Source organism: Sinocyclocheilus rhinocerous, unplaced genomic scaffold (genome assembly GCF_001515625.1).
Source record: "Sinocyclocheilus rhinocerous isolate Xijiao unplaced genomic scaffold, SAMN03320098_v1.1 scaffold603, whole genome shotgun sequence".
In the NCBI taxonomy this organism is placed as follows: domain Eukaryota; kingdom Metazoa; phylum Chordata; class Actinopteri; order Cypriniformes; family Cyprinidae; genus Sinocyclocheilus; species Sinocyclocheilus rhinocerous.
Window position 1 is genome coordinate 3,261,732 of NW_015656630.1, and position 13,763 is coordinate 3,275,494.

Below are 13,763 nucleotides of genomic sequence, written 5' to 3' on the forward strand. Positions count from 1 at the left end.
GTGACTTCAGGTAAGATTTAATTAACGTTATTTGTCTGTGCCAGTCGTGTTTTTGACATGCATTGGCAGAAAAAAAATAATAAAATAAATTAGTCATTATAACATGTACAACATTAACATTCTTTTATTTGCAAAATGAAGTTGTCTAAGCTGCCTTCGCCACATCCTGCCATCATCCCCGCACTTTTGCCTCTCACCATCCCTACGCCATCTCCTTGTCCACCTCCAAAACCCCCTCCATCCCTCCCTATTCTGTTGCTTGAACTTTATCATCTTCAGTCTTTGCACACGCACAGCTATTCACTTTGTTTTTCAGTCTTTTTTATGTATTTTTTTTCTTCAGAAAATTGCATTGTAATTTTTATTTATTCATTGATGTAAAATTCTGTACTTTTTAGTGAGGCCGGTATAACTGAAATGTTCTACAAATGGAAAAGATAGCTCTGCCATAGCTTTTCAGTCTTTTTTTATTTATATTTTTTTATAATGTATTAAAATGTACTTGAGTATGTCTGTAGTAATACAAATATACTATAAACATACTTGTATTTCAAGTGCATTTTTAATACATTTAATAGTATGTTTTGTTTTGTTTTTCACCAAAGTATATATGCTGCTGTCCTTTTTTAGTGTACTTTATGAATATTTGTAATGTACACAACAATATATAATACATTAAAGTGTTCTAGATATCAAAGTGTGTGCGTGTGTGTGTATATACTGAAAAAAGCAGCTTTATAATATACTAGTAGTGTAAGGCTAATGCATTTCCAATGAGCTGAAATACAACTGAAATGTACTTGAAGTACATTAAAACAATGCTTCAAATATACTCTAACTGTAGTTCATGAAGTATTAAAAGGACATTTTAAATGTATTTTAAGAAATACACTTAAATTGCACTAAATATACTTAAAGTGGTTCCAATTTAAAACAATTTCAATATATTAAATATATTACAAATAGATTAAAATCCAACTTAAACATATCTTGAAATACACTTAATATACTTAAAGTTGTTTCAAAATAATACATTTAATATGCACTTAGTATAGTATAATTTAAATATAGTAAGTATGTCTGAAAAAGCACAATTTAAATATATTTCTTTTTCACCTGGGTAGTATTAGTAGTATTAGTAGTAGTAATAGAGATTAGTCTTCGTTTTCGCCGCTGCATCTTGTATTTTAATTTTAATTTCCTATTATTGCCTATCATGTGCGTTTTCTTGACACAGCCTATAGATGTTCTGTTTCGTAATTGTTTTTTTTATTTTTTTATTAGGCTACATTAGTTTTAAACACAGTGTTTAATCTAATGCATTAAAATGTGAAAAACATTTTAAAACATCCTCCAGACAGACCCGATTAATTTAACACAGTCTCATGAAAATTCGCATCTATTACAGGTTTTTGGCAAATTAGCGACATTTCTACAGCATGCTTATGCCACACTGAGGGATGTAGTTAGGCTTGCAGCTTACTTTTTATTATAAATTGCACGTTTTCCTTAGAATCACATTTTGCAAATTCGTAAGAAACTACAACTTGCTTGCAACATCCTTTAAGTGCCTAAGATTTCTCGTGATAACTGGTTGAATTGATCAAAGTACGTTATTCAAAGACCATAAAAGAGCCTAAATTAAAATTTAAATGAATCAAAACAAATTTAAAATAGGTTAATTGAAAACAAGACAGCCACGTGGTAAATACCAAACCCACTGTTATGGCAACTGTTAAGAATTAATTTCGAACAGTTGAGAACAATAATTCACCTCGAAAAATTAATTATTCAACAAAAAATCCCAACGATCTTACCTTCCCAGTAGGAAGAGTTTGTGTGCGCGTAAAAGTATCTTCTCCATTAATGCTGATCAGTTCTGCATCTGCTGGCGGAAATGGCGAGGGGAACACGACTACATCACTCTTTATTGTGTCGGAACTAAAACACACGTCGTACTGTTGTGTGGATTTAGAGAAGGACCAGCTTCCGTCTGGATTGAGTTAGAATTTACTGTAACCCGTTTCAGTTCATCTGTATTTCCATGTCCAACAAATGAATATTGAATTTCACTGTTGATGCCCTCATCCAAATCACTGGCAGAAACAATAATAATTTTGGCTCCAATCATTGTGTTTTCTTTCACTTTAACTTTGTACAAAGGTTTGCTAAAAATAGGTTTATTATCGTTTACATCCATGACGTCAACAATAACATTCAGTGTTCCAGATTTAGGAGGTTTTCCTCCGTCAATAGCGGTGAGTATTAAGTGAATAACAGCTTGTTTTTCTCTGTCTAAAGCTTTCTGTAGTACTAAATCAGCAGATATACTCTGTTGACCGCTATGAATATCTAAAGAAAAATATTCATTTGAACTGAGTTTGTATTCTTTTAGAGAATTACTGCCAACATCTGAATCTTTTGCAATTGGTAGAGGAAATCTTTCCCCCAAATTTGCATCCTCTGTAACATTGAGAATATAATTGCTGTCCAGAAAAAATGGAGCATTGTCATTGATATCCAAAATTATAATTTCAAGCCGATAAAATCTGTGAGGATTTTGAGCAAGAGCCTCTAAATTTAACGCACATTTCTGATTGCTGCCACACAACTCCTCGCGATCAATCCGGTCTTTGACAAACAGCGAGCCCGTTTTCACATTTACATCAAAATACTTTGCATTTGATCCTGCAGGCATAATCTGAAACATGCGTGTTTCTAGTTCCTGAGCACTGATCTTCAGGTCTTTTGCTATATTCCCGATCACAGTTCCCTTATTTACCTCCTCGGAGACGGAATAGACAATCTGGCCAAGCGAAGATTCCCATAAAGACAGAAGTACAACGATCCAGAAGCTGTAATATTTTGTAACATCCATTCTTGTGCAGCAGAATGTCCTGCGATTATTTACTGTAAAAACGATTGAAACAACTAAACAGACCTCTGTCGAAACAATCCGACAATACGACGCAGTAATACTATAAGCCTTGGTTATTTACACGCCTTCAACGCATTTCCTCTTGTTCTGATGCTGTAAAGGAGGAGCTCAGATCAATCTCAAAGTCATGGTCTGCAGTGCCACCGCGTGTTGTAAAAGTGGAGAGACAATGAGATTCTACCTCATATAGTTTTCTATAAAAGAAAAAGTGAACTAAAGGTATCACCATACTCAAACAGTAAAACATACACATTCGTGTCGACTCAATTATTACTAATCAACAAAAACAAGTAATAATAAATGAATTAATTAAAAGACTACGTGCTGTGTATTTAAGCACATATGTACCTTGAGAAGGAAAATACGGCACTATTGCTGTCCATGGTCCTGGAGTGGTTTTGTTCTTTAAATACGAAATATTACAGATGAGCAATGAAAATGTATGATATCACATGGTAATTGTTACAACATAAAAAGAAAGAAAGAAAGAAATAAAGAAAGAAACAGTCATTAAATATAGACTGTCGTATAGTGTACAAAATCCAAGTCAAAGAGAAATTAGAAACGCAGTAGGCTACAAGCAAAACAAACTTTAAGATGAAAACAAAGCTGCACAGTGATACGAATAAACATACGTCATAGTCACGAGATGCCGAAATAATTTCCAAAACTAAAATGTGTCATTTGAACAACTAGTGAAACATTAAAGCAATATTTCGACTTTGTGAATCGCGTCCAGTATTTTACTTATCTTTTGTTTGGGTAAGCGTTAAATTTTTATTTTTAAATACTTAAAATAAAATTTCATTTTTAGTTCATAATAATTTATTTATTTTATAAACATCTAAACTTTATAAACATATAAACCAAGAAAACAAAAACAAAAAACAGTTAAAATAGCTTAGAAATAAATCTAATTAATAGTTACTCAAATGTTAATTTTACAAAACAGGTGCGGTAAAAGTGAAATGCAATACAGAAGCAAATGACAATATCTTACCTTCTCAGTGCTTGGAAGGGTTTGCGTGCGCGTAAAAGTACCTTACTTAGAAAAGCGTTAATGACGGGTGCTGGGAAATGTGGAGCATTGTCATTAACATCAGAGATATCTAGAGTTATAACAGTGCTGCTGGAAAGAGACGGAGTTCCTTCATCTGCAGCTGTAATTGTGATGTTATACAGAGAAGCACTCTCTCTGTCCAGAGGTCCATCTACCACTAGAGAATAATGATTGTTATATGACGTCTCCAGTTTGAAAGGAAACGAGCCTTTCAGAGCACAGTGTACAATGCCGTTTTTACCTCCATCTTTATCAGACACTGTGACTAAAGCAACTGCGGTTCCTGACGTTGTGTCTTCTTTCACACTTTCCAGCAGAGGAGTAACATTTATCTCTGGTGCATTATCATTTTCATCCATAACTTCTATTAGCACTTTACATTGTGTGCTCTTTGGGGAATTGCCTCTGTCTCTTGCACGAACTCGCAATTCAATAGCAGCATTCTCCTCGAAGTCAATATGTCCTTTTACAACAATGTCTCCTGTCTCGGGGATAATGGTAAACAAGTTTTGCTTCTTTCCATGATCCACAAATGAGTACACAATGTCACTGTTTATGCCTTCATCCAAATCAGAAGCAAACACAGATAAAACTTTAGTACCAGCAGAAACATTTTCTTTTAGTTTAACTTTGTAAAGATGTTGACTAAACACTGGGTTATTATCATTAATATCCATTACCTTTATAATAATATTTAACGCTCCCGATTTAGGTGGTTTTCCTCCATCTACACCGGTTAGCACTAACTTAATTGTCGCTTGTTTCTCTCGATCTAAAGCCTTATTCAGCACTAACTCAGCAGACACACTCTGGTCTTCACTCTGTGTCTCTAGACTGAAATGTTCATTCGGACTCAGTTTGTACTCTTTCAGCGAATTATTGCCAACATCAGAGTCCTCGGCCACAGGGAGAGGAAATCTCTCTCCTGGACTTGCATTTTCGGTAATATTCATAGTAAATTCTTTAACAAGAAAATGTGGCGCATTGTCGTTTATATCCAAGATCTTAATCTCCACCCTGTAAAGATGGTGAGGATTTTTAGCGAGGGCCTCTATATTCAAAGAGCATTTCTGATTCGACACGCATAACTCCTCACGGTCAATTCTGTCATTAACAAACAGAACGCCAGTTTTCAGATTTACGTCAAAATACTTCTTATTTGATCCAGTCACAATCTCAAGCATACGAGATTCCAGTTCGTGAACATTTATGTTCAGGTCTTTCGCTATATTCCCAACATCTGTCCCTTTATTTACCTCTTCCGGTACGGAATAGAAGATTTGAGCAGACGCAGAATCCAGCAAAGAAAGGAAAAATATAAATCCACACTCGAAATATCCCATTAAGACCATGATGACCATTCACAAGTGGCTTGGTGGCATAAAAAAAGGTAAACGCGAGAGAATCCAGTATTTTTCTTTTGCATTCAGGAAACACGAGACGAAATAGAAACCATCATGTCTCAACGACAGATACACTGAAGCTTCGGTCTCAGAACCTTGGTATTAGAGTAGGCTAGTCTATAACCCTTTAACTGACGGTCTGCAGTGACACCACGTGCTGAAATTATGCCATAACAGGAGTATTCCATTTCCAATTCCATTCCAAATCCATAGAAACACATGATGCTTTCGGAACGAAATTACACCACTAAATACAAACCAAAATTAACCAAGACTAAAAATAAAAGTATAATAAATCATAATAATCGTACCGTGCCAGAAATGGAGAATTACATGTAAAATACCTCAGAAATGTAAAATTTTCACGCTAGAATACGTATTAATGTTCTACTGTCCATGGTGCTGATCGATGACACAGCGTCACACTATAGTTGAGTCAACCACAAAAAACAAAACATATTTCGAAACTGTCAATTGATTTATGGTCAAATTAGTAGTAATTATGTCAGATCTCTCGCCTGAACTCGCAGTTCAATTGCAGGGTGTTCCTCGTAATCAATCTGACCTTGAACAACAATTTCCCCCGTATTAAAATTTATGTTAAACAGGTTAATTTCATCGGTATTTCCATGAAATGAATATTGAATGTCACTGTTGATGCCCTCATCCAAATCACTGGCAGAAACAGAAACTAGTTTGGTTCCAATTGGTGTGTTTTCCTTCACTTTAACTTTGTACAAAGGTTTGCTGAAAATAGGCTTATTATCATTTACATCCATGACATTAACAACAACATTCAGTGTTCCAGATTTAGGAGGTTTTCCTCCGTCAATAGCGATGAGTATTAAGTGAATAACAGCTTGTTTCTCTCTGTCTAAAGCTTTCTGTAGCACTAATTCAGCCAACATACTCTTTTGCCCACTGTGAACAACTATAGAAAAATATTCATTTGAACTGAGATTGTAGTCTTTCAGAGAATTACTGCCAACATCTGAATCTTTTGCAGTTGGAAGAAGAAATCTGTCCCCTTCATTTGCGATCTCTGTAACATTGAGAATATAGGTGCTGTCCGGAAAAAATGGAGCATTGTCATTCATATCTATAATTATAATTTCAAGCCGATAAAGTCTGTGAGGATTTTGAGCAAGAGCCTCTAAATTTAACGCACATTTCTGATTGCTGCCACACAACTCCTCGCGATCAATCCGGTCGTTGACAAACAGCGAGCCCGTTTTCACATTTACATCAAAATACTTTGCATTTGATCCTGCAGGCATAATCTGAAACATGCGTGTTTCTAAAGATTCTGTAACATCCATGATTGTGCAGCAGAATGTCCTGCGATTATTTACTGTAAAAACGATTGAAACAACTAAACAGACCTCTGTCGAAACAATCCGACAATACGACGCAGTAATACTATAAGCCTTGGTTATTTACACGCCTTCAACGCATTTCCTCTTGTTCTGATGCTGTAAAGGAGGAGCTCAGATCAATCTCAAAGTCATGGTCTGCAGTGCCACCGCGTGTTGTAAAAGTGGAGAGACAATGAGATTCTACTTCATATAGTTTTCTATAAAAGAAAAAGTGAACTAAAGGTATCACCATACTCAAACAGTAAAATATAATAATTCGTGTCGACTCAATCATTACTAATCAGCAACAAATAATAATAAATAAACGAATTAACTAAAAACGTCACTTTCGCTGTCCGTGGTACTGAAGTGATTTACAAAATACTACAGTTAAGCAGTAAAAAAAATAAAGAAACAAAGAGTAGTATGATATCACAAGGTAATGTTACAACATAGAAAGAACGAAAGGAAGAAAGAAAGGAAGGAAGAAAGAAAGAAAGAAAGAAAGAAAGTATACACTTAAAAGCCAAGTCAAAGAGAAATTAGAAACGCAGTACAAGCAAATCACACTTTAAGATGAAAACAAAGCTGCACAGTGATACGAATAAAAATACGCCAGAGCCACGAGATGCCGAAATAACTTGCAAAACTAAAACGTATCATCTTAACAACTAGCGAAAAATTAAAGCAATATGTCGACTTTGTCAATAGCGTCCAGTGTTTTACTTATCTTTTGTTTGGGTAGCCTACACGTATTTTTTTATTATTATTTTTAAATAATTTAAAAAACTTAATTTTTTGTTCGTAATACTTTATTTGTTTTATAAAGGTCTAAACTTAAAAAAAGAAAGGGAAAAAAAACGCCTTAGAAAAAAATCTAATTAATCGTTTTTCAAATGTTAATTTTACAAATCTAGGGTAAACGTAGAAGTGAAATGCACTACAGAAGCAAGTTACAATATCTTACCTTCTCAGTGCTTGGAAGGGTTTGCGTGCGCGTAAAAGTATCTTCTCCATTAATGCTGATCAACTCCGCGTCTGCTGGCGGAAATGGCGAGGGGAAAACGACTACATCACTCTTTATTATGTCTGAACTAAAACACACGTCGTACTGTTGTGTGGATTTAGAGAAGGACCAGCTTCCGTCTGGATGTGTGCTGATCACTGGAGCGCTGTACCTGCTGAAACTGCCGTCTGTCCTGTAGCATTTAACTGCTATCAAACCCACGAGACTCAGTAAAAAGATGACTGATACTGAGACAATAGCGATGAGCAGATACAGATTCAGCATGATTAAATGACTGTAAACTGAATATTTCTCCACTTAAATAGTTTATATTTATCAGTGTTGTTATAGGAACACTGGAGCTGGAACTTTCTAACAGTGAATATGAAAGTTCTGCGTTTTCACCAGTGTCTGAATCATCAGCGGACACTTTTGTAACGAGACCTCCAGCTTGACCATTCTCATTTAGAAAAGCGTTAATAACTGGTGCTGGGAAATGTGGAGCATTGTCATTAACATCAGAGATATGTAGAGTTATAACAGTGCTGCTGGAAAGAGACGGAGTTCACTGCAGTTCCCGGTTTTGCATCTTCTTTCACACTTTCCAGCAGAGGAGTCGTAACTATTTCTGGTACGTTGTCATTCTCATCCACAACTTCTATTAAAACTTTACAGTGTGTACTTTTTGGAGGAACGCCTTTATCTCTCGCCTGAACTCGCAGTTCAATTGCAGAGTCTTCTTCATAGTCAATTTGTCCTTGAACAGCAATTTCCCCTGATTTGGAATTAATTGTAAACCGGTTCGTTTCATCGGTATTTTCATGACCAAGAAATGAATACTGAATTTCACTGTTGATGCCCTCATCCAAATCACTGGCAGAAACAGAGATTATTTTGGTTCCGATCGGTGAGTTTTCCTTCACTTTAACTTTGTACAAAGGTTTTCTGAAAATAGGTTTATTATCGTTAACATCTATGACGTCAACAACAATACTCAATGTTCCAGATTTAGGAGGTTTTCCTCCGTCAATAGCGGTGAGTATTAAGTGAATAGCAGCTTGTTTCTCTCTGTCTAAAGCTTTCTGTAGCACTAATTCAGCCAACATACTCTTTTGCCCGCTATGAATATCTAAAGAAAAATATTCATTTGAACTGAGATTGTAGTCTTTCAGAGAATTACTGCCAACATCTGAATCTTTTGCAATTGGTAGAGGAAACCTGTCCCCCTCATTTGCAATCTCTGTAACATTAACAACATACGTGCTTTCTGGAAAAAAGGGAGCATTGTCATTCACATCCACGACTATAATTTCAAGCCGATAGAGTCTGTGAGGATTTTGAGCAAGAGCCTCTAAATTTAACGCACATTTCTGATTGCTGCCACACAACTCCTCGCGATCAATCCGGTCGTTGACAAACAGCGAGCCCGTTTTCACATTTACATCAAAATACTTTGCATTTGATCCTGCAGGCATAATCTGAAACATGCGTGTTTCTAGTTCCTGAGCACTGATCTTCAGGTCTTTTGCTATATTCCCGATCACAGTTCCCTTATTTACCTCCTCGGAGACGGAATAGACAATCTGGCCAAGCGAAGATTCCCATAAAGACAGAAATACAACGATCCAGAAGCTGTAATATGTTGTAACATCCATTCTTGTGCAGCAAAATGTCCTGCGATTATTTACTGTAAAAACGATTGAAACAACTAAACAGACCTCTGTCGAAACAATCCGACATCACGACGCAGAAGCTACTATAAGCCTTGGTTATTTACACGCCTTCAACGCATTTCCTCTTGTTCTGATGCTGTAAAGGAGGAGCGCCGATAACTCTCAAAGTCATGGTCTGCAGTGCCACCGCGTGTTGTAAAAGTGGAGAGACAATTATGTCACTTCATACATTTTTCTCTTAAACAAAGAGTGAGCCAAACTTATCACCTCCTAAATTAAGTCAAATCTAAGCCTTCAAATCTACGCAGTCATTACGAAACAAAAATAAAAAATGTAAATAGGATAGAATAGAATAGAATATGTTGAGAAGGAATATACGACGTCACTGACACTGTCCGTGGTACTGAAGTTTTTTTTGCTCTTTAAAAACAAAACAGGCTACTGTTAAGCCACGAAACAAACAAAAATCAACAAACAAACAGCAATATGGTATCAAAATGTAATTGTTCCAACATGCAAAAAAAAATATTTGAAATACAAAATAAATAAAAAATAAATAAATATACGCTGTCTTGCAGTGTACAAAACCAAAGTCACTGAGAAAGTAGAAACGCAATACAAGCAAATAACTATGTAAAATAACTATGTCATAAAATCCCAAAGCTGCACAGTGAAACGAATATATATGTACCAAGAGTCACGAGATGCTGGAATAACTCACAAAACTAAAATGTATCATCTCAACAACATGTGAAAAATTCGTGGAAATATTTCTTTTTTCCACTTTATCAACAGCATCCAGTATTTTACTTGTTAACATCAGTTTGGGTGTGCATGAACTTTTATTTTTAAACACTTGAAATATTGGGAGAAAAAAATAATTTCCTTCTATTTATTTTTAAACATCTAAACGAAAAAAAGATAAAAAAAATTTACATTAACGTTGCTTAAAAAAATGTACTTTTGTAAGTTAAATGCAGTAGAAGTGAACTAATATCCAATGTCTTACCTTCTCAGTGCTCGGAAGGGTTTGCGTGCGCGTAAAAGTATCTCCACTGTTAATGCTGATCAACTCCGCGTCTGCTGGAGGAAATGACGAGGGGAAAACGACTACATCACTCTTTATTGTGTCTGAACTAAAACACACGTCGTACTGTTGTGTGGATTTAGAGAAGGACCAGCTTCCGTCTGGATGTGTGCTGATCACTGGAGCGCTGTACCTGCTGAAACTGCCGTCTGTCCTGTAGCATTTAACTGCTATCAAACCCACGAGACTCAGTAAAAAGATGACTGATACTGAGACAATAGCGATGAGCAGATACAGATTCAGATCTGAAAAACTCTCCTCTTTAACAGGAACTTCTCTGAATGATGTCTTTATGTCATCCAGACTCTCAACAACCACAACATCCATGGACATAGTCGCTGAGAGTGATGGCTCTCCATTATCAGACACTGTGATAAGAAGTGGGTGAGTTTTTAAGTCATTGTCACTCATTCGTCTCTTAGTCCTTATTTCTCCAGTGCTGCTTCCAATGCGGAAGAGATTCGTTCCTTTGGGTTCAGTTAGATGATAAGACAGAAGTGCGTTATATCCAGAGTCAGCATCAACAGCTCTGATCTTGGCTACAAAGTATCCCGCTTCAGCAGAGTAGGGAATGTTCTCACTATTAACTGATCCAGGTTCAGAATAATCAGAATAAGTAACCGGACTGTTGTCATTCTCATCCAGAATAAACACATTTACTGTTAAGTTACTGCTTATACTGCTTAGACCTGAGTCTGTGGTCTGAACGACAAACTGAAATGACTTAAGGTCTTCGTAGTTAAATGATTGTTTACTGTACAAGTCTCCACTCTCACTATTTATGTCAATCATAGACACCAATGGAATGACAGTTTTGTCTCTGCTAATTATATTATACGAAATATGAGCATTCTGGTTGATATCTGGATCCTGAGCAGTCACTGTCGCTATAATGACACCTGCTGGACTGTTTTCCTTTAAATATACGTTCATCACAGCTTCTGGAAAGTGTGGAGCGTTGTCATTCACATCAGATATATGAACTGTGATAACACTGGTACTAGAGAGTGAAGGGGTCCCTTCATCTGAAGCTATTATTGTGATATTATAATTCGCAATTTCTTCTCTGTCCAGTGGTCCATCTACAACTAAAGAGTAGTAGTTTTTATATGAGGACTCGATCTTAAACGGCACCTGACCTACAATATTGCAATGCACTATTCCATTTTTTCCTCCGTCTTTATCAGATATTGTAATAAGAGCCACAGCTGTTCCGACTTTTGAATCCTCTTTAATAGTACTCGCCAAAGAAGTCACCATCAGCTCGGGTGGATTGTCATTCATATCAACTACTTCAACTAACACCTTACACTGTGAACTCTTAGGAGGTTGGCCTTTATCTTTGGCCTCCACCCTCAATTCCACAGCAGCATTTTCTTCATAATCTATATTACCTTTAACTGCTATAAGTCCGCTGTCGGGGTTAATTGAAAATAAATCTGATGCTTTGCTAGTTCCTTGCTTAACAATAGAAAATGTTATATCACTATTTATTCCCTCATCTAAATCAGAAGCGGAAAGGGAGATGATTTGGGATCCCAGAGCAATATTTTCGTTCACTTTCACTTTGTAAATAGATTTGCTAAAAACTGGGGAGTTGTCGTTAAAATCCAAAACATTAACGATTATTTCTAATGTTCCAGACATTGCAGGTTTCCCTCCATCAACAGCAGTCAGTGTTAGATGAATGACAGGCTGTTTTTCTCGATCTAAAGCTTTAATCAGAACCAGTTCGACAGTGACACTTTGTTCGACGTTCTGCACATCCAGAGAAAAGTGCTCGTTGGGACTAAGCTTGTAGGTTTTAACCGCATTGTTGCCTGAATCTGGATCTTCAGCCAAAGGAAGAGAAAATTTATCTCCAGGAGACGAGACTTCCGTTATATTCAGTATCTGACTGCTTATAGGAAACGATGGCGCGTTATCGTTGATGTCAATTATATTTATTTCTATTCTATACAGGCTCAATGGATTATGGGCCATTGCTTCTAAATGCATCGTGCATTTCTGCTCAGTCGAACAGAGCGATTCTCGATCAATTCGATTATTCACAAACAGAATCCCAGTCTTTAAATTCACCCCAAAATACCTTTTGTTGGTTCCATATACAATCTGAAACATACGAGGCTCCAGTTCCTGCACACTGATGTGAAGATCTTTTGCTATGTTTCCGACAACGGTTCCCACATTCACCTCCTCCGAGACGGAATATGCAATCTGACCGGAAGATACAGTCCAACAATAAGACAGCAGAATCGCAGTCCATATAGATCCAACATATTGATTCATCTCTGCTTAAAACCAACAATTCAAGATCTAAACTAAACAAATAAGCACTGAACCAAAGCAAACAAAACCAGCTCGAACATGGTTCACTACACGACCGCAGAAGACACCGCTGATTTGAGAAGGTTGAGATTGGTGCTTTGGAAGGAGGAGACATACAAATAAGCCAGTAATTTTTGGTCTTGCAAAATTTTCACGGTTAACAGCGGCTCCAGGTGGTTTCTAATGGAATTGTAGTGCGCTATTAAAGTTGCTCCAGGAAAAGCTTCAAGTATAAAAGGACATAGAAACTCTGTAAAGTGTATTTTTTTAAACGCACTTACACGACACAGTAGAATAGAGAGGCAAAGAAGGGCTTGTGTGATGATGAGATTATCTTAAATATCAGGTTAACTGTCCACTATCAGTTTACACACTGAATAGGCCTATCCGTAACATAAACAAGTGTAAAGATTTTGCAAGCGGTAAAATAAACGAATAAATAAATAAATCAGCAAATCCTTAAAGCAGTAAACCTTAGCTCAGTGGGTTCATGTTTAAATCGTTAACAAAACAAACTGTAATGATAAAAATTCCAGTTGTATAAGAGAAGACATACACAATTAAAACAACTGTCGCTGTCCAGTGAGAAGTTCTGAAATTCAAACAGGAAGTCTGCTTTAGAAAATCTTTTAAGAACAGAACGAAAATTCGAAAGAAGAAGAAGTATTTGAACACGTTTTTTATGACAACTTGTGTGGACTCATTTTAATTGCAATAATAACAATAATAATAATGATAATAATAATAATAATAATAATAATAAAAAAAAAAATAATAATAATTGGGGGTGGGTGTGAGGAAAATCACTCACTGCTCTTCGCTGAATCACTTTAGTATTTTTTTTATTTTTTATTTATACATACAGTGGGTACGGAAAGTATTCAGACCCCCTTAAATTTTTCACTCTTTGTTA

At 36.1% G+C, this 13,763-nt stretch overlaps 4 protein-coding genes and 1 long non-coding RNA gene across 5 annotated transcripts in view; 1 reads left to right on the plus strand and 4 right to left on the minus strand.

The window, feature by feature from the left end:
* The window catches only part of LOC107720708 (uncharacterized), a 3,456-nt gene extending 3,386 nt beyond the window's left edge, over positions 1 to 70 (plus strand). The window contains exon 3 of the long non-coding RNA XR_001637637.1: positions 11 to 70. This is a non-coding gene — a long non-coding RNA (uncharacterized LOC107720708). The remainder of the gene's footprint in view (positions 1 to 10) is intronic.
* A 1,857-nt stretch (positions 71 to 1,927) lies between these two features.
* LOC107720564 (protocadherin gamma-A8-like) lies at positions 1,928 to 2,878 on the minus strand. Its single transcript, XM_016528289.1, has one exon. It carries the CDS (start codon positions 2,876 to 2,878, stop codon positions 1,928 to 1,930), a length of 951 nt encoding a protein of 316 aa, XP_016383775.1.
* Positions 2,879 to 3,005: 127 nt separating this feature from the next.
* LOC107720565 (protocadherin gamma-C3-like) lies at positions 3,006 to 5,445 on the minus strand. Its single transcript, XM_016528290.1, has 2 exons — positions 3,939 to 5,445; positions 3,006 to 3,132 (listed from the first exon to the last, which is right to left on the minus strand). Exons 1-2 carry the CDS (start codon positions 5,357 to 5,359, stop codon positions 3,006 to 3,008), a joined length of 1,548 nt encoding a protein of 515 aa, XP_016383776.1. The 5' UTR covers positions 5,360 to 5,445.
* Positions 5,446 to 8,280: 2,835 nt separating this feature from the next.
* Positions 8,281 to 9,516, minus strand: LOC107720566 (protocadherin gamma-C3-like). The gene has a single exon (XM_016528291.1). It carries the CDS (start codon positions 9,415 to 9,417, stop codon positions 8,281 to 8,283), a length of 1,137 nt encoding a protein of 378 aa, XP_016383777.1. The 5' UTR covers positions 9,418 to 9,516.
* Positions 9,517 to 9,545: 29 nt separating this feature from the next.
* LOC107720567 (protocadherin alpha-2-like) overlaps positions 9,546 to 13,763 on the minus strand; it is a 12,604-nt gene continuing 8,386 nt past the window's right edge. Inside the window, exons 3-4 of the mRNA XM_016528292.1 lie at positions 10,702 to 11,109; positions 9,546 to 9,610 (exon numbers count right to left, since the gene is read on the minus strand). Coding sequence (XP_016383778.1) covers positions 9,546 to 9,610; positions 10,702 to 11,109 — 473 coding nt within the window. The remainder of the gene's footprint in view (positions 9,611 to 10,701; positions 11,110 to 13,763) is intronic.

Bases quoted from the DNA above. Each gene is read 5' to 3' on its own strand.
- LOC107720564 (XM_016528289.1), bottom strand. From the start codon at position 2,878: ATGGATGTTACAAAATATTACAGCTTCTGGATCGTTGTACTTCTGTCT.
- LOC107720565 (XM_016528290.1), bottom strand. From the start codon at position 5,359: ATGGTCATCATGGTCTTAATGGGATATTTCGAGTGTGGATTTATATTT. The intron at 3,133-3,938 runs GTAAGATATTGT...TTTCTTTTATAG, and splicing joins CCCTTCCAAGCACTGAGAAG to AAAACTATATGAGGTAGAAT.
- LOC107720566 (XM_016528291.1), bottom strand. From the start codon at position 9,417: ATGGATGTTACAACATATTACAGCTTCTGGATCGTTGTATTTCTGTCT.